At 36.8% G+C, this 20,205-nt stretch overlaps 1 protein-coding gene across 1 annotated transcript in view; it reads left to right on the top strand.

The window, feature by feature from the left end:
- Positions 1-20,205, top strand: part of SLC2A13 (solute carrier family 2 member 13) — a 427,584-nt gene that overhangs the window by 325,251 nt on the left and 82,128 nt on the right. The window contains exon 7 of the mRNA XM_060165097.1: positions 19,003-19,128. Within this exon, the coding sequence (XP_060021080.1) occupies positions 19,003-19,128 (126 nt within the window). The remainder of the gene's footprint in view (positions 1-19,002; positions 19,129-20,205) is intronic.

Here is a 20,205-nt window from a genome sequence, read left to right on the forward strand (position 1 = left end):
CTTGAACTCAAAAGACTTTTGAGAAAAGCTCTTTTGAACTTATCCATTTAGGTCTGAAGTAACACAAAGAGGTAAAGGGGAAAACGTATATCTCTGAAACTCAAGGACTTTTATTCTCTTTCTAGAGCTCTGATCATTACAATGAGTAAATAAAATCAACCTGGAATTTTGTTCACATTTCAAGTCAATCCACTCTAGAATATCATCCCTATTTTGTCCTATATTTTAAAAAGGAATACGTTATCCAGTCCTGTGACAGTGTTCTTGACAGTGAAATAGATGATTCTATCATTTTTGGAAGGTAAACTTTGAAAATTTATTTTAAACTGTGTAGGGGTACTTAATTTTTAGTGATTGATACTCAAAGCTCAGCGTATCTTGAGCATGCCATATTATTAAGTAGCTGATAATACAAATCAGTCCTTTATTCCCCTGCTTTTCACTTGATACATCTAGAGTAACTGGCATTTTTCTCCATGTGCATCTAAATTGCATAGTTACCAGTTTTTTTGGAAACCTGTTACTCCTTGGCAATTAACATTGATCATTATGTGAATTCTATGGTAATTTCATCATAGAACAAAATTTTTGAAATGATGTTGTAATTACAACCAACTTGCCGGTAGATAATAAAGTTTCCACCCTTCACAGAGGTTAAAAATGATATTGTAATTACAACCAACTTGCCGGTAGATAATAAAGTTTCCACCCTTCACAGAGGTTAAAAATGTACTGCTCATTTTTATAATTATCAGTGAATCATAAAGTCTTTGCCAGTAGCCCAGATGAGGGTCAGAATTTAATTTTTTAAGCTTCTTATTCCCTTTTCTTTTGTTTGATTTTGATTTTTATATGATAAATGCATGCTGATTAGTCTTATCAAATCAGGAATAAAAATTATTTCATTGAGAGAACTTTTAGCATTTTCTAGTTCATTCATTTTGAAAGCAAAGGAAATCCTTATTTTATTTAAATTGATTAGTATTTATATGAATGTTTAACTTTGTGGGACCTAAATATTTAGTTCTTCCTGATTTTTAATTTTTATCATTGTGAAATTGATTTGTGACTATGTCACGTATCTTCACAGAATTTTAGTATAAAATAATAAACTTTTGAAATTTAAGATAGTAATTTATCCCTCAAGACAATAAATCCCTCAAATCTTGGCCCGTGTAATCAAATTCAGCAAGAAAGTATATTATCCTTACTCATATATGCTATACAATTGTGCGTTGTATTATAGAAAAACCACAAGTAAATGAACGTATAAATTCTTGGCAGTTAACACGTACTAATATTTACACAGTTATAACTCTTTGTTAACTTTATTTTCATCTTTCATATTATATAAGTGTATAATGTATGTGTGTGATGGCTTGCTATAAATTATAAAAATAAACTTCAGAAATCTAAACAGGCTAAATTTAATATTACTGCTTTTCATCTTGCAAATGTGTGTACCAAAGTGGTCTTACATTCTTATGCAAACTGAGAGTGACATTTTCAGTTCAACTGCAGAAGAATTACAAGAGGGGTTAGAGTGTTGTACTTTTTTAATATCTATTCTACTAATGTCTATAGGCCACCTTATTTTACTTAATCCCTAGATTGTTGAAAAATATATCACTGCAGTAGAGGAGCTCAGTATTTTAAAGAGCCATTCATCTAACTGTGTTTTAAAGTAATAACTCCTTATTATAGAAGGCTTCCCAAAGCTGGGCAGTGAGGAACTGGTTGGAGTTAGATGGAATAAGCAGAGGAAGACAGCGTCCCAGACAGAGGAAATAGCGTGTGTACAGAAACAGGAGAAAGCTTAATATTTTCTAGAAACTATAAGTACAGGGTATTCTCTAGTTTCAGATACTCGATTTCACAAAATTCATATTTTCCATTTCATTGAACTGTGTGCCATATCATGCCTAATTTTTTGGAGATGTTCTGTGGAACAGTAATTTTAATTTCTGGTATGGGAGCACTGCCAGTAAGAGAAAAGGCTAAGCCATGGAAGGGGGTCCTGAAGGTTCTTAAAAGTGCTTATGCTGAGCTTAGCAGACCTGCATCAGCCCAACTCAGAGGATCTACAACTGTCTCCTGTCCCTTTCCCTTTCTTTTGCAAGCAGAGGGGCTCACTTGCCAGTCAGGGTCAGCATCACCAGTGAGCATCAGTTCCCAGGGCCTGGCCCAATCACCCTCCTATCCCCTGCCTCTATTAGACAGTTAGGCATGTAGCAAGCTTTACCGAGGTCACCTGAGTTTGTAGAGGAGAGCAGCCAAGGCCTCGCCCCCATGGTGGTCTCTGCTGCTGATGCTGGGGGGGATAGTGAGGATAGAGACTCCCCACTCCCCAACCCCCAGCAGCCTTGACAACACCTGCTCCAGGTGTCTGTCACAGGCTAGTTCAGAAGTTCAAAGAGCAGGGGCTTTCCAACCATCTTTCCCAGCCCTGTGGCAGAGAGGCAGAGGCCTGGAAAGGAGACACTTCCCAGGGAAGGCTGTATGGTAGTTCTTCTGTAGCAGATACCTCTCATACTTTCAGATGCTGAATTTCAGACAAATTTTCAGAAATGTGATGCTGCCTATAATTCCATTCAGGAAACATGTGGTGATCTCTAAACAGAAGTAGGAAATGGCAGGAAATAAAACCTGAAGAGACTGTTGGGAATTTAAATTATAAGAATTCGTGTAAAAAAATCTACAAACAATAAATGCTGGAGAGGGTGTGGAGAAAAGGGAACGCTCTTGCACTGTTGGTGGGAATGTAAACTGATAACAGCCACTATGGAGAACAGTATGGAGGTTCCTTAAAAAACTAAAAGTAGAACTACCATATGACCCAGCAATCCCACTACTGGGCATATACCTTAAGAAAACCATAATTCAAAAAGAGTCATGTACCAAAATGTTCACTGCAGCTCTATTTACGATAGCCAGGACATGGAAGCGACTTAAGTGTCCATCGACAGATGAATGGATAAAGAAGATGTGGCACATATATATAATGGAATATTACTCAGCCATAAAAAGAAACGAAATTGAGTTATTTGTAGTGAGGTGGATGGACCTAGAATCTGTCATACAGAGTGAAGTAAGTCAGAAAGAGAAAAACAAATATCGTATGCTAACACATATAAATGGAATCTAAAAAAAAAAAAATGGTCATGAAGAATCTAAGGGCAGGACGGGAATAAAGAAGCAGACCTACTAGAGAATGGACTTGAGGACACAGGGAGGGGGAAGGGTAAGCTGGGAGAAAGTGAGAGAGTGGCATGGATATATATACACTACCAAATGTAAAACCAATAGCTAGTGGGAAGCAGCCACATAGCACAGGGAGATCAGCTTGGTGCTTTGTGACCACCTAGAGGGGTGGAATAGGGAGGGTGGGAGGGAGGGAGATGCAAGAGGGAAGAGTTATGGGAACATATGTATATGTATATGTATAGCTGATTCACTTTGTTATAAAGCAGAAACTAACATACCATTGTAAAGCAATTATACTCCAATAAAGATTTAAAAAGAAAAAAAATTCATTTAAGACGTTTTCTGTGGAAAAAGAAAAAAGTCATGTATAAAGATAATAAGGATTTTGGACTCTCTCATTTTAAAAAAAATTATGTGAAGCTATTAAGAATATTATTATCAGATATGTGTTTTACAGAGGCCACTCTGGCAGCAAAGTGGAGATGGCAGAAGAGCAAACCTTTGGGTCTAAATTGAGACCTGAAGTGAAGGGATGGGCTCTTGTCAGGTCTTGGTGACTAGAATGACTTATTATTTACAAGTTAATGTTAATGTTACTTAACTGCCCGGCTTTTGTGGCTTGTCTTCCCAAATGGAAATTTGTAACTTGAAAGGAGGAATTATGTTTCCTGGGTTTTTTTCATTTTTTCTTGTTTTTTTTCCTCTCTGCTTTCTTCTTTATATACCTAGCTGCTAACATCATGTCTTATATAATGTATTTGTTTACTGATTTAGCCAAGTATTGAGACTGATGTGTGCATGATGTTGACATGTATTTTTCCTCTGTAACTGTAATAATTACATAAACTGATTTGAAATTCAATAAGAAATTTTTCCATCGGTCTTATGCCTACCTCAGCTAATTCAAGGTTTTCAAACGAGTCCATTGCAGTACTCTAAACCGCTCCTCAGGCCTGGTGATAACACTGATAATGCTTCATTTCTGTTTGATTGGATTCTTGCACTGAGCTTTCAGCACTTTCTATTTTGTCCTGATAAACTTAACTTGAATTGAGTTATCAAGGAAGATGTGGAAAGACACAAGAATCTATAGATTTTAAACTGCAGGTCTAAAATAAATTTATATATATTACTATTATATTAATTATATATTGATATATTAATAACAAAACAGAAGAAAAATACCCCTCTGAGAGAATTTAAAAAAAAAAAAAAAAGTAAACAGAGCTTTGAAATATAACCAGGGAAGAAAAGAGGGGAATGGCCATATAATTCTGAAAGTTAGGGTCACAAGATCTTTGAGGATTAAAGTATTAAAAGATAAAGGCAACAAATTGAACATACAGTAGAAAAAGCTAAGAAATTTACACATAAATGAAACTCAAATAAAAATGAATCTTTGAGACTCCAAGAGGGACACACATGGTAATTATTCTGTCAGAGAGAAATCGGAGCAACAGAACAGAAATTGTAGCACTAAAAAAGAAGCTTAATTGTTCCATTACCCTATAAGGAAGAGTCACAAAGGAACAATTTACCATCTCAGAGAGGTGCTGAAGTAAGATAGATGCAGTCATAAGCACCTCAAAGTACAGAATCACAAAGCAAAATAACCGTGACAAGCTAGAGCACTCACTGCCCTCATCGTCACCAAGCTGGAGTCTCACAGATAAGAGGCCAGCCATGAAGGCTCAGCCATTCTGGGTTGAGTGCAATTAACTGGGTGAAGCATTAACTCTTAGAGACTTTTAGGTCACCTTTCTTGGTGTCCAAGTAACTTGAAGGAACCAGCATGCTTGGTAAATGCCCCATTCACCACTAGACATTGACTGCGTCACTGAGAAGATCCAGAATTACAAATATGCAATTATAGGTACAGAGAGACACTATTAGGGATTTTTTTCCCACTTTTTATTCTTTCATTTGGCCTCCATTACTGACCATTTACCAAGTGTTGTGCCAGCTGTTAAGAAAACAAAACATGAGATATAGCCCCTTGTCAGGAGTTGGCAATATCTTAGAATGGCTTTTATTTACATTTTGAACCAATACTCAAGTCTCATATCTTCAGAGATGTTGCAACTTGGGTAGAAGCTGATATTTCAGAATATATATATAGAAATTAGCAAAAATATGTTTTAAGCATTTGAATAAATATTTTTCTATCAGTGAGGAATTGTGATGGCTGTGGATAACAGAAGAACCCAAAATAACTCTTAAACAAGAAAGGAGTTTCTTTCTTGCTCATGTAAGATAAATTCAAAGGCAGGGATTTTGGAATCATCATACTATAGCTAGTGTCATCAGGGATCCAGGCACCTGTCTTTTTGCTGTACCCATATAAGTATTTTTCACAAGTTCATGAGGAAGGTCCAGGATGGCTGCAAGAGCACCACAGTCACGTCTGTGACGCAGGCCAGAAGGAGAAAATGTAGAAGGAGCAATGCTTCCTGGCTGAATCAGCTCCCTTTGAATTGAAGCCTTCCTGAAATCCCACACAGTACTTCTCACAAGTCAGAATTAGTCCCTTGGTCATATCTAGTTTTAATGGAAACTGGGAAATGTATTCTTTTATTCAGTGGTTGGGAGAGGAAGGGGCAGGGGGCACAGTGTTCCCAGTTAAAAATCAGAATTCTCTTACAAAGGAGGAAGCAAAGAAGGAATCTAGGGATAGAACACTAACAATCCTTGATACAACAGTACTAGAGTTAACTTTATGGGACATGTATAGGTGGTTCTGCTTGACAGCAGGAAGGATGAATTAACTGATTAAATAGGGCTCTAGCTACTTACTTTTTTTGGTTTCGTTCTCTTTATAGTGACTAGAAGTCTAAGGTCAGCTTTGCAGGTGGCAAGAAATACGGCCACATTAGATAATCTACCTCCAGCTTTGCAAGGGAGAAAGAATCATTACAGTCTCTTCATTTATTGCATTTCTTTTGGCCTTGTAAACCAGTGAAATAGCTGCTCTTTGTTGTGCAGTTTGCTCATCTATTCAAAAGGAGTAGTCATGTCAGCTACCATTTTTTATATAGTCACAATGTGCCAACTGCTGTGCTAAGGCTTACAGGGATTCTCTCTTTTATCCTTCAGCAAAACTGAGGTAGATGGTATTATTTCCCCCATGTTACCAATGACACTGAGGCTTAAATAAGTTGAGTGAAGAAGTTTAGATCATATGGCTTAGCAGACAGTAAAACTAGCTTTAAGTAAGAGTCCAGCTAGCACTACACTCATCATTCTGAAATTTACCAGTTAAGCAGCAGGATGCTTCTACTGACAGGTGTTACACACTCTTTGGGAAGTGGACAGTAATTCCTGATAATCAAAAGCCAGTAGGTCTAAAAATACCTATGTTGGTGTATTTTCACTCACTCAGTGTAATTGAGATTCTTTCTCTTAAGAAACCATTTTTGTGAGTGGTAGTCTATTTGGGACTTAAAGAAGATTTTTATTTTGTTCATTTATTTTCATTTACACATATTTACTCTGCTCAGAAAATTCTTTTCCTGCTGTTAGCAGTATCATCTTAGAACATCTTTGCTGTAAAAGCAAGTGCTTAGGGCTTCCCTGGTGGCACAGTGGTTGGGAGTCCGCCTGCCGATGCAGGGGACGCAGGTTCATGCCCCGGTCCGGGAGGATCCCACGTGCAGCGGAGCGGCTGGGCCCGTGAGCCATGGCCGCTGAGCCTGCGCGTCCGGAGCCTGTGCTCCGCGGCGGGAGAGGCCACAACAGTGAGAGGCTCGCTTACCGCAAAAAAAAAAAAAAAAAAAAAAGCAAGTGCTTAACATAAAGTGAAATCGTTCTAAAGTGTTTTAAATGATTCACTACCTTTGGTTTCCTTAGAGCAGAGTGGCCTTAACCACATAGTTTTGAATTTGAGTATCTGATACAAGTTTAATTGTAGTTTTTATTTTGTTTAGTTGGTTTGCGGTAAGTGTTGTTTTTTAGGCCTCTGTTACACAGATAGATAAATATGGAGAAAATAATTTAAGAAAAGAAGCAAAGAGGGCTTCCCTGGTGGTGCAGTGGTTGAGAGTCCGCCTGCCAATGCAGGGGACACGGGTTCGTGCCCCGGTTCGGGAAGATCCCACATGCCGTGGAGCGGTTGGCCAGTGAGCCATGGCCGCTGAGCCTGCGCGTCCGGAGCATGTGCTCCGCAATGGGAGAGGCCACAACAGTGAGAGGCCCACATACCGCCAAAAAAAAAAAAAAAAGAAAAAAGAAAAGAAGCAAAGAGATGAGATACACTCACAAAGAAATACCCTTTGGGCAAATTAGCCTGTACCTGTACACTCAGATGAGAAATTTTAAAAAAAGACCATGAAAGCTGTTCTTTTCTTATCTTCCTTCTTTAGTGAAGGAGAAAACATTATGAGGAGAGATGTATGATATGTGTGAATCTGAATATTTTCCTTAGAGAAGAAGAATCATTGTATGCTGGTATTAGTATTTTGACCCAACCCCTGACATCACTTTACTGGTTCCTATTGGTTTCATCCACTTTGAATTCTTTTTATTTTGTAAAATGCTGTCAGTGAGGCAGGTTCTAGTTTGAAAGAGCACATGATCACACTAGAGTTGCAGGCATCAAAGGACATAATCATGTCCAGAGAGATGACGTCCAGGCCACCTCATTTCATCTCCGTCAAGCAGCACAGCTTCCAAATCAAGCATCATTCTGGGGCTTCAGGGCTGATTGTTTCTCTCACTCTCCAAGTAAAACTCACTTTGTCCTTCACTTTCAAACAAATCATTTCCTGTGAAAATCAAAAAGTCCTCCAAGCAACCATGGAAGAGCTGATAAGCAAAGCCAAATAAACCAAAATGTATTTTACCTCTGATTTTGTTTTTGATTTTGTTTTGATTTTTGATTTTGTTTTCTCTGTGTGAAGCACTTGCCAGTATGTTAAACATAGTGCCAGGTGTTGTAGGGTTTGATGAAAAATATAAAACAGGCTTGATCACCAAGTTTCTTTCTTGCTGCATAAGGAGGTACTTGGGTAATACTTAAAATAGAATTGTGAATTATCAAAACAAATGAACAAACAAAAATGGGTCCCCCAAAGAGAGGCAGTTTTAAGAAGTGTTTGCACAGATGGATAAAAAATATATAGTGTCATTTTAAAACAACCTATTTTTTTGTGTTGACCTAAAGAAAATATATGAAAGTCAACATAACCATGTATTCACAAAGAATGCAGATACTATACTATATATTCACATTTCAGTTTTTATACTCCAAACAGAAAAGTTAACAAGAGACCTAGACCTTGAAATATTGGAAAGTTCTCAATAAGTAGAAGAGCTAGTGTTAGGAGCATGATGCAGAAATCAGCAACTCATATCTGGTGGTGTGATTAGATTAGTTAACCGCATATCGCGGGAGTGTGTTATACAGCTTTTTCGGGACAGTGTTTATACAAATACAATCACATATACATAAAATAAGCCTTATATAAAAGTCTTCAAATGGTAATGATGAGCCCCAAACAAAACTGTGTTCTTACTTTATTTTTATTTATCTTATTTATTATTATTTTGGTAAAACTACGTGACTTACATATAAAGTATCTATCAACAAAATAGTGGTCAGTTTGTAACTCTTCAGTAAAATCATGTGTCAATAATCATATTACTGTAGCTGATAACCAGGATGATACATAAATAATTTCAGCTGTTATAGCAGTCAGGCTAGGAAAGGCATTACCTTATAACACACACACAAAAAAGAAAAACACCAAAATATTAGTGGTTTAAAGCAACAAAGGCTCTGCTCATGTCTCAGGAACCTAGGCTAATGGAAGTTCCAACATTTTATGATGCCACCTCTTACCTCAAGGCTTTAGGATTCATCACAGAGATAAATAGTGACCTACCACTAGCACTTACTCACAATATATGACCACAGCTAGTCACTTGGCTGCTCCTAACTTCAAGAGGGTAGGGAATTATAATCCTCCATAAACCTTGAAATGGAAGGCAACTAGCCATTGGTGAACATTACTCGTATCTTCCCACAATTTATTTGCTGCTTTTATTGGCCAAGATTCCCTATCATTCTTTCTGCAGAAAGGCGTAAAGAATTTTCTTTCTGCTGATTGATAGCACTGTTATCTTGAAAACATCTTCTTTTTTGGTGGTACCCATTAAAAATGACAAAATTCTTCAGTTGACTACTGCTCTGGAAAAATTGATGACATTCAAGACTATGCCTGTACCAGTACAATTGGTTGAAGATTAAATATCAGAACGTGAAACATGTTTGACATGCATGAAACAGTTTGTCAGTTTTTCAAAGCATTAAACATACAGTTACCTACCATGGGACCCAGCAATTCCACTCCTAGGCATATACTCAAAAGAATTTTTTAAAACGTTCACATAAAACCTTGTACACAAATGTTTCTAGCAGCATTATTCATAATAGCCAAAAAGTAGAAATAACCCAATTGTTCCATCAACTGATGAATGGATAAACAAAATATGATATATCCACACAATGAAATATTACACAGCTATAGAAAAGAATGACGTACTAAAATTTGGATGAACCTTGAAAACATCATATTAAATGAAAGAAGCCAGAAACAGAAGACACACACACACACATGCAGATTTACTTACATAAATACACATATGTACGTATATAAACACATGCATATACACGTCATCTTATATTTGCAAAGTTGCAATTGAGGGTTTTGTTTTTAAGTATGTTGACCAAAGGTTCATGTAGTATAATAGGAAAGTACTTAGCCCTATTGAAGGTGACGGGCTTGGCAGATAGAACTCTCTTCTTCTACCTCCCTCCCCTTTAGAGAGTTTATTGGTATACTTTTCTGAGATAAAATGGGAGAACAAATCCAAGAATTCATAAAAGAAGGTTAGACAATCAGTGACTAGAAATTAGAGCCTAAAGTACTAGTAAAAATTTTTTTTAAAAAAAAAGGAACCCACTCTGACAAATCAGCTAAACTTTCCTTATTTAACAGCACCAAAGAGCAAGAGCCTGTGCTTGCTTTTAATCAGCAAGCCTCCCTGCTCTGAATTACTTTTTGCCTCTAACTCAGGAATCCACTGCATTTTCAGACTTAGTTTCTAAGGGGAAGTGATGAGAAATATGACTGTGTTCCAAAAGGTTGCAGCAAATTATATGTGGATTTGATCTGAGAGCCATGAATTGTAAGGAACAATTCACAGCTTGATTTTAAGCTTCAATCCTATGATCTCATGGACCAAGATATGGTGAATGATATGTAACTTCTCTAATGGAACTGCAGGGAGAACTACCAAATCTGTTGTCAATATAAGTGACATTCATTCATCCCTTTATTTATACAAACAGGTATTTATTGAACACTTATCTATCAGGCAACATGGAAATCACTAGGAATAAAAGATGTACAAGACAAAAATCTCTACCTTGAAAATGTCACAGTGCATTAAGGAAAGGCAAACATATCACAAACCCTTAGAGAAATGGTGGGATGGACAGTAATAATAATAGACTTTTGTGCTCCTCTGATAACATAGTGATACATCTAATTCTGCTGGGGTCTGAGCTTCACGGAGGAGGTGATGCCAAATATGAGTCTCGAGGCAAATGTGTAGGAAAACAAAGGTGGAAAATAATAGTCCAGACAGAGAAAACATTATGAGGAAAAACATAAGAACATGTCATATTCTGAATCCTGCAGTTTATATGGAATGACTACAACCTGTGACATCTGTGAAGAAATAGCACAAAAGATTGACAAGGAAGGACTAGATCATGCCATAATAAGATTGGTCTTCATCCTATAGGCAATGGAAAGCTATTGCAGGATTTAAACAAGAGAGAGTTTGGATCAGGTTAGATTTAGGACAATGTAGAAGATGAAGTGGAAGGAGTCTAGAAGCAGGAATACTCAGTAGACTATTGGAAGAGTTCAGGTGAGAGGTGGCAAGTTCAAGTCAAAGTCCAGGTGAGAAGTGGTAAGAATGGAGAGTAGAGAAACTACACATGCTTTGGAGATAGACCTGATGGAGTTGTAACTATGTAAATGTGAGTGGTCTCAGATCATGCTCAGGTTATTAAATTGTGAGACACAGAAGAGCAGTAGGAAAGCTTTGAGGGGAAAGTCAAAGATGGAGCTTTAAGGTACTTGTGAACATTCAGAAAATTGAGCGGTGGAAATATGGGTCTGGCACTTAGGGAGGAGAACCAAACTAGAGAAACAGGTCATGGAGTCTCTGTGTATCACTAATAATAATGGTTGTATATGGCTGATGTTTCCCAGCAAAAGTTATACAGAGTAATGAAAGAAGATTGCCAAGAACAGAACCAAGGAGAAAGAAAAGATGCATCAGTCTGAGAGGTGGAAGAAACATAAAGGGCATGGTGTCAAAGAATGAGAAAATTTTAGGAAAGAGGGAAAATGTTTAGGAAATTTTATCATAGAATGATAAGTTTAGTAAAGAAAAGCACCCAGGGTTAACAATGAGAAGATCACCAGCATCTCTGTTCGGGCAGTTTTCATGAAGTGGTGAGGCATGACTTACTTCGTAAAATCAGCACCAGTAGTCCCTAGCTTTTTAAATTAATTTCCAACAATTTCCTTAAGTCCCCCAGAATTTCTTATTTTTTAAAAAATTCTCACAAGTTCCCTACTTTCACAGTCCAAACGGGGAGAGGGAGTCCCCTGACATGTACAGTCTGGCTGAGAAAGAAGGCAGGTGTCCTGGAGTTCTCTTTGCAGAACTCGTGTAGAAATCTGGCCCTGCAGAGAGCTACAAGCAAGGCAAGCTGTCCCCCCAGTAAGAGTAAACTGGATTCCAGGTTGCCTGCTTGAAGGCAGTGGGGACAGTTAGGAGTAAGGAGGGCATAGTAAAGAGTAGAGAAAATTTAGAATAGCTGTCTGGGAAACAGTGACATAATTACACAAAGTAGGATGTTAAATTCATGCATAAGAAATGAGTGAGTGAACAGTTACCCACAGAGAATGAAAGTGGACCTGTGGCAATGGATTGTCCTAACACCTGCATTTACCACAACTGATTTTTTTTTTAATTTAGGCCATGCCAAGACAGGCATTTTAAGACCACTGTTCTTAATGTTCTATCTCATTGGATTTAATGAGTCATACTTAAAAACAAATGGACTGTTCTCTATAGGGCCAGATTCACCCTCAACTTCACAGAGTAGAAACTTAAAATGTTTGAAATTAACCCAAATCAATTTTTAAAAGATTTTCTCAGCAGAGAGAAGAGGACACATTTGGTTAAGACCCTGAGTGCCATGTGAAACATGTAAAAGATTGACTGAATGAAAATAGGCCATCCTTTGTCTCCCTTAGACACTAAGCCACCTTTTATTCTACTCTTTTTTACTTTAATTGGAAATATTTTAAAATTTTAGAACCAGTTTTTTTCTAAATATCTGAATACTTATTTTTCTCCCTTTCTAAAAAGAAATGTCAGAGATTAAAAAGTTAAATCTTCCTTCCTTGAAACTAGCAAGAAAAGAACTGTTTGGTTCTAATTGTAGGTATTGTCTGGATTATATATTTTCCAGTTTCCTAGTAGAGTTTCTAGTATGCTCTGCTAGTTTCCCCAGCAGTTTCAACCCCTAGTAGAACACTGGCTATTGTATAATCTCCCCAATTGAAAGTATCCACAGTCAAGAACAACAGCATGCATTCTGGGCATACTTATTTACCACAATTTCTCTCTAAATATCATAATGTCCTTTTACTATGAAATTTTGCAGGCTATGATGTAAAAGAGAGCCCTCTCTCTGTGTGGCTGTTTTCTTGGGGCTTCAAGGAAATTGGCCCCTTGCAGCTGGTGTTTCTGAAAGTGAGTTATCAAAATTACTAACCATTTCCATTTAGGTTGTGGATTAAATGTTTGCAAATGGCAGCTTTAGCCTCTGGCAATTTAAAAACTGGGCTTAGCTTAAAGTACCATCTGACACTAGGTTTTACCTTCTTTTAATTTCATTCCAAAAAATGACTCAGATATTCACTCCAAGCTACCCACCCCTTAAAATTATTTTCTATTAATGGGCAGAAACAGATTAAAGAACCTACAGTGTGCCTTGATTTATAGAGCCACCATGCTTTGATTCATTCAATAAACATGCATTGGGTATCTAGCCTACAGTGGGGTGCTGCATTTGCAGAGTTCGTAAGCATGGCCTTTTCCCTCAGGTCCTTGCAAACCAGTCAGTAAAGAACATTGTAAGTTCTACAGTAGAGGTGTGCACAGAGAGGAGGGCCATCACCATCAACTGTACTATATACTGATTTGTCTGAAGTTTAAAATATTTTGTATCAGAAGAGAGGGATCCCCATTTTATGTAATTAATTCAGCAATTCCTTTGATAAAACATAGCCCTTTTGTAAATGCTTTCTTAATTAGTTTCTTTCTAACTTTAGAATTTCTTAAAGTAAGTCACACTTATAATTTCTGCCCTTGAAATAAGTATGTAAGAGTAAATATTTGTGAGATGTTACAGCATCCTAATATGTTTTACACTATTAAAGTTTGTGTGAATTTAGAGTGAGAGTATATGTATTTCTTTTTCTTTCATGTAGAATCTTGCAACTGGGTGGGTTCTTAGAGATCATGTGCTCCTGGGATGGAAAACTTGAAGTCCAAAATTTAGAACTCACCAGGTCATACTGTGAGAGGGGACAAATAGGGCCTAATATACCAGTCTGCTTTTCACAAAAAAATATTTTAATCTATGCTTAGAATGTTCTTATGAGCATTGATTTGGCAAAAATATATTTAAATTCTCAAATTTTATATTTAGAAAATCTCATGTAAATTTATTAGGTCATGTTCAAGAAAGCCTTAAAGAACAAATCATGAATAAAAAATAGCCACTTCTAGAAGTTGTTCCTTTTTTCAACACTTTATTAAAGCCACAGTTATGATATATGCTCTCTAAAAGGTCAATTAGCAGATTCCCCAGGATATTTAAAGTTTTGTGTTATCTTCTAAATGTCAAGTTGAAGTTAGAAATGTTACATTTGGGAGAATTTTGCCATAAAATAGTCCAAATGATGAAAAGCAAATATTCCAGGTCAAGGATAAGGGAGTGGTAGGGAATCATACTTTGCCTCCAGAAGCCTGAGAGGCTCCAAGGCCAGATCAGTTGGCCAATCAGTTCCCAACAGTGGCCCACTCCCTGAGATTGCAAGGGAATTGAACTCTTTTTAATATTTGGCCTCTTTTCACTGACCGACCCCTATGAACTGGTGTGAAGTAGTACAAAAGACAGTTTTTCATGCTTTTTTAATATGAGGAAGGCCAGAGCCTACACATAAACTATGGGGTATGTTCTAGGAGAGGTCTGAAAGTATAAAGAGAAGAAAATAACCAATGGGACAAAGTGTTGGTCCTAGTGAAGACCAAGCGGAATAAAATTGAAAGCTCTGATAGAAGGATGACCTTTGAACAATTCTTTTTCAGATCCTGGAGGAAAACAGGCGAGGATAGATGTGGCTATAGATATCTTTGTTCATGTCTGAGTTTAAAGTTGAAAAAGCTCATTCCTAATCTCTTCAGTTTTCACTGGGAAGCAAGGCAAGGCCATTTTCAAAAAGATTTGTAGGAGGGAATAAGGATTGGGATTGTAGGAGAGTTGTGGGCATTTGGGATATCAGTTGTGGGAATGGGGAAAATCACTGATTAGGGACAGGTAAAAGTTTCCTCCCAGCAGTGAGGATCCAGCTGCAGTTGAATACTGTGATTGTGGCGTTTCACCAATATGCCTGGTTATGTTAATTCTCCACCAGTAAAGAGCAACTTAGATGTAGAAAGTAAAACCATAGAAAGAAACAAACATAAAAGTTTATAGGTTGACTTTATAGGAGAACCTAAATACAAAAACACTGAGCATCTGGTGAAAGTGGTTAAAGTCGTTTACAATTAAAGTCTGACAGAGAAGGATGCAAAGCCATGCAGTTAGTGAAGCATCAGGAAAAAAGGAGTGTGGAAGATCTCTAAGACAGAACAGTTATCCTAGGAGTAAGGAAGTAAGAGATCTTGAAGGAAAGGAATAAGAAATCTGTGTATGTGATTAAGATCAGGGATCAGCTGACTTCCTGTAAAGGGTAAGATAGTAAATGTCTGTGGCTTTGCAGGCCATATGGATTCTGTTAGACTTCTCAACTCTGCCCTTGAAGTTGAAGGTATTCATAGATAAGTAAACAAATGGGCATGGCTATGTTTCAGTAAAACTTTATTTACAAAAACGGGGTGTGGTCTGTATTTGTCTCAAGGGCTATAGTTTGTTGACCCCTCTTCAAGATAATGACAATTACCAGGATGTGGAGGAAGTTAAGTGGAGGTGAAGGCTGTTAGAAACCAAGGGGCCAAGATGCTTTAAGATTAGTATATTGAATATAAACCATCTAGATCTAACAGACATCTAGAGAACACTTCACCCAACAACAACAGAATAACACATTCTTCATAAATGTACAAGGACCATTCTCCAGGACAGATCATATGCTCGGCCACAAAATGAGCCTTGGTAAATTTTAAAAGGATTGAAATAATACAGTATATGTTCTCTGATCACAGTGGAGTGAAATTAGAAATCACAAATCACTAACAAAGAAATCTGGGAAATTCACAAGTATATGAAAATTAAATAATGCACTCCTCAATTGCTAATGGATCAAAGAAGAAATCACAAGGGAAATGACAAAATACTTTGAGATGAATGAAAATGAAGACATAACACACCAAATATGGATGCAATTAAAGCAGTGCTTAGGGGGAAATTTATAGCTATAAATGCCTACATTAAAAGGAGAAAAATATCACAATCAAAAATCTAATCTTTTATCTTAAGAGAAAGAAGGAGCAATAATCAGGTCTGAGATGGCCTGAGGAGATGGAATGGGATGAAAGCCCAGATAGAGAAGTTGACCTTAGCTGAGAAGAATGGCTTCTCTTCGTAACTGGAGCATAGAAAAGTAGAATGGTTTATATGTTTGCTATAAGATTATAAATTTCCCATCTTTACTGCTTTCATCTGTTTTCTCTGTAAAGCTGAAGTTGAGGTCATTTGCAGAGAGTAAAGGGAAATGGAGCATTGGAGATTTGAGCAATAGTTTTTGTGTAGAATGGTTAAAATAGTCCTCCTATAGAGTTGACTAGAGAAAACTACTGAGACTTTCAGGCTGTTGAGGATCTTTTTGAGGCTGGTAGTAGTGTGTTACAGAGGAACTACTGATCTGCCGTGTTGTGTAATTCCTTCAGCTGCATTTGGTTAGGTGGGTGAAGGCACAGAAAAGGCAAATGTTTGTGTTCATATATAGCTAGATGGGTGAAATGAGAAGATAAATAGGCAGGGAAATTTAAGATGTTGAAATGATGGGTCATGGTCAATAAGCTAGTTAAGGACAGAACTAAAGAAAGGAAAAAGCTAAGGAATAGGGAGCAAATAGATCACTTAACTGGAGGTCACCAGGAGGTCTAATATACAAATCGGCTTCATGAGGGCAGAGAAACTGTTTTGTTTGCTAATGAGTCCCAGCCCCTGGAATAGTGCCTGGCACAGAGTAAGTGTAAAATATTTGTATTTGTTGAATGAATGATCATGACAGAGCAGGGATCATTTAGGAAGAAAGCTGGAAGAATGGAAGGTTGTGGTCAGAGTTGGATGCTTGAATGGTGATAGAGAGGCAGAGCATTATGGGTAACACCTTGTATGTCTGACATGCACATACAGTAGGTTCTTGGTAACATTAGCCTTAATCATTAAGTTTTTTGGCCTTTTATAGGAAATAAGTATTTTTTGAGAAATTAAGTAGAAAGTAATTTCTCTACAAATGGATGAATTGACATTTCCCAAATAAGTATCATTTAAAGCCATTGAAACAATCAAAGTTGTTAATTCTACCTCATATGGGCAGAATAAAAAAAAAACAAATAAATAAACAAACAAAATACTAGTAGGAATGATCTTCCTTTCCAAATTAGCCTAGTCTAGTTCTCAAAGCCAGAAGCTCGGAGTACTTCTTATACTTTCTATTGTTTTATTTTGCTTATCACAAGTGTGGGAAATTTTAGATTCACAATACTGTATCACCTTTCTAAAGTGTATTGATCTTTCGGTAGTCTTTGAAAGACCTCTTTTTTTGCTTTTAGAATAAGGTTGAAGTCTCATTAAAAATAGACTATTTGCAAAGGAAAGGTTTACAGACAGAGACTGAAATGGCAATAATCTAATGTTTAAACAACGCCAGTTTTTTTCCATTTAGCTAAATGTATCAAAGAAGTACTTTGGTTTTGAGGATTCACGTCTTCTTTGGCTAACTTGTGGTAATTCTTACCCTGCTTCTCTCCCACACCCCACTGTGTAATTACTTGTACACAGTAGATATTAATAAGTCTGTATTGACTGTTCTTTAATTATGTATGGAGTTCGTTCAGGTTTTTTCTGTGAGATGTTATGGGAAAACCCGAATGAACTTTTTGGCCAACCCAAGAACAAGCAGTTCTCTGAAATGCCCTTCTCTGTACCTCTTTGCTGGGTAAATTTCTCTTATGATCCAGTTCAAATATCGTCTCTGAAATTATCCCCCACTCTTACAGGCGAATAATCAGGCCTCTGTCCTTAGAGTAGTTCTTTCCTGTTTTCTATCACCATTATTTACTGGTGTAGCTATTTCTCATCGTTGCCTTTTATCTATCAAGGAGCAGGGAATTTAGCTTATTCATCTTAGGATCTCCATACCTGTGTGTGCCTGCTATGTATAAAGTGCTCCAGGTTTGTCTGGCAAATAGTATGACAGTGAGAAAACTCATTCTACAAGAACGCTGTAGGCTTATGTTGGAAAACCCTGCCCTCTAAAGTTTTTTGCCTCTTTAAAATTTTCCTGCATTTAGGATACTGCTGTTAGGTGAGCAATGATTAATTGATTATGGCTCTGTAATCCAATCAGTGGATGTAATTAACTTAGAGAAATGTTAGCCTTTTTCCCTACACCAACTTTTTTTTTCTTTTCTCTTAAAAAAAAAATTTTAGGGACTTCCCTGGTGGTCCAGTGGTTAAGACTCTGTGCTCCCAGTGCAGGGTCCTGGGTTTGATCCCTGGTCGGGGAACTGAGATCCCACATGCCACATGGTGCAGCCTAAAAAATAAAAAAAAAATTATACAATTTTGAAAGGTTACAGCTTCTTTTAATTAAGCGTACAACATAGTTGATTTTCAATATATATTTATTAAAAATACAGATGTCCACCAAGATGTTAACAGTGACCATTATTTGGGTGGTGGCATTTTTATTTTTTAACTTTTTTCTCTAGATATAATTTTTTTCATTCTTTGAATTTTCTATTTCATGATATATATTAGGGGAAAATTCCATTTTTTAGAAGATATGGTACATGATGGAGACATTTAAGAGAAATAAATGCTTTGGTACAGTTTGGAACCAGGCAGCTGGTTCAAAATGGACCAGTCCATGCTCCAGTAACAAATCTCAGTGGCTTAGGAAAACAAAAGTATATTTGCTGTAGATAGACAGGGGTTCTTCTACATCCAATATTGCACATCCAATCCTCCATCTCAAAGTAGTTTCCAAAGTTGCTGCAACCAGAGGAGGGAGAGATGGAAGAGACCAGCCAGCTCTCACCTGCCTCAGCACATGTCATTTGCCATGACCAAAACAAGTGCCATGGCCCCAAGCTTACTACAAAGTAAAGTGGAAAATGCAGGGGAGCACATATTGTGTACTGACTGAGCAGCAGTTGTCTCTGAACATGACTACAACTCGTTTCATTTTACAGTTACTGTAATGAATGTATGTTGGATCCAGACTGCGGTTTCTGCTATAAGATGAATAAATCAGCCGTCAGTGACTCCTCCTGTGTTCCAGTTAATAAAGCATCTACAAACGAGGCAGCCTGGGGCAGGTATGTAGCTCAGTATATACCATAAGAATATACAATAAAATTTCAGAATGAGTCTTATTTTTAAACTTACAGAATGACTGCAGTTACAGTCAATGACTCTACTTCTTTTAAATTGGTCTTCTTTTAAAGAATCTTTGAAACTGGTCTTTATAACTACATTACTTTGCAGCATATTCTGATGAGTGTGGGTAGACAACATTGCAACTGTATGTTTCACAAACTTAGAATATAAACTCTAGCCTAGACTTCAGGAAATCCAAATTTCAGACCCAGCGTTGTCCTAATAAGCTACATGACTTTGGATCTTGAGGCAGGTATTTCTAAATATTGCCAAGGCAGTTTCTCCTGCTGGGTATTTTTAAATTATACTAAGAATTTCCAAACTCCCAAACTTAAGTGAAAGACAGAAAATTGTCAAGTCAAAATGAATTATTATCACTTTAAATTCTTTTATTCTTTTAGTACTTTCCTGGAAGTCAGAGAAATTAAACAAAATAAGGATAAAGTTGGTAATTATAGGCAAGTATGAGAAAGTATAAACCTTTCTCTTTTTGACAAATCACATTGGTTTATAGTAGGCACATAAAAGAAATATTAGTATAGAACAAATATGAACTAATATTCATATTCATGGACACAAAAACATGTAAGTATTATTTGACATGGCTTTAACCTCTTTTATGTTTTAAATTCTCATAAAAAGAATAGTATCCTCTCATTCTGTCTCCTAATACTGATGAAGGCAATGAAATCTGTAATAAAGTACTTGTATCTCCTAGGAGCCACGAAGTATAATATATCATTATTAATCATTATGCTGTTGGCATTAATCATTTTATTAGGGAATTACTCCAAAGAAGTAGAAATAAATTATATGGTAGTTGATTGAAAATCCAGACCACATTTTAAATACACTGATTAAAAAGAAATATGTAAAAGAAATGCAATTATTACTTAAAATGAAAACATGAAAGAGCTTCTTTTAAAACACCCAGCACATACTTTTCATCAGTCAAGCTTTATTAGGAAGTTAATTGATTAAATATTTTTAGATGTAATAGTTTACAGCTTTAATCC

Source organism: Lagenorhynchus albirostris, chromosome 11, assembly GCF_949774975.1.
Source record: "Lagenorhynchus albirostris chromosome 11, mLagAlb1.1, whole genome shotgun sequence".
Taxonomy (NCBI): domain Eukaryota; kingdom Metazoa; phylum Chordata; class Mammalia; order Artiodactyla; family Delphinidae; genus Lagenorhynchus; species Lagenorhynchus albirostris.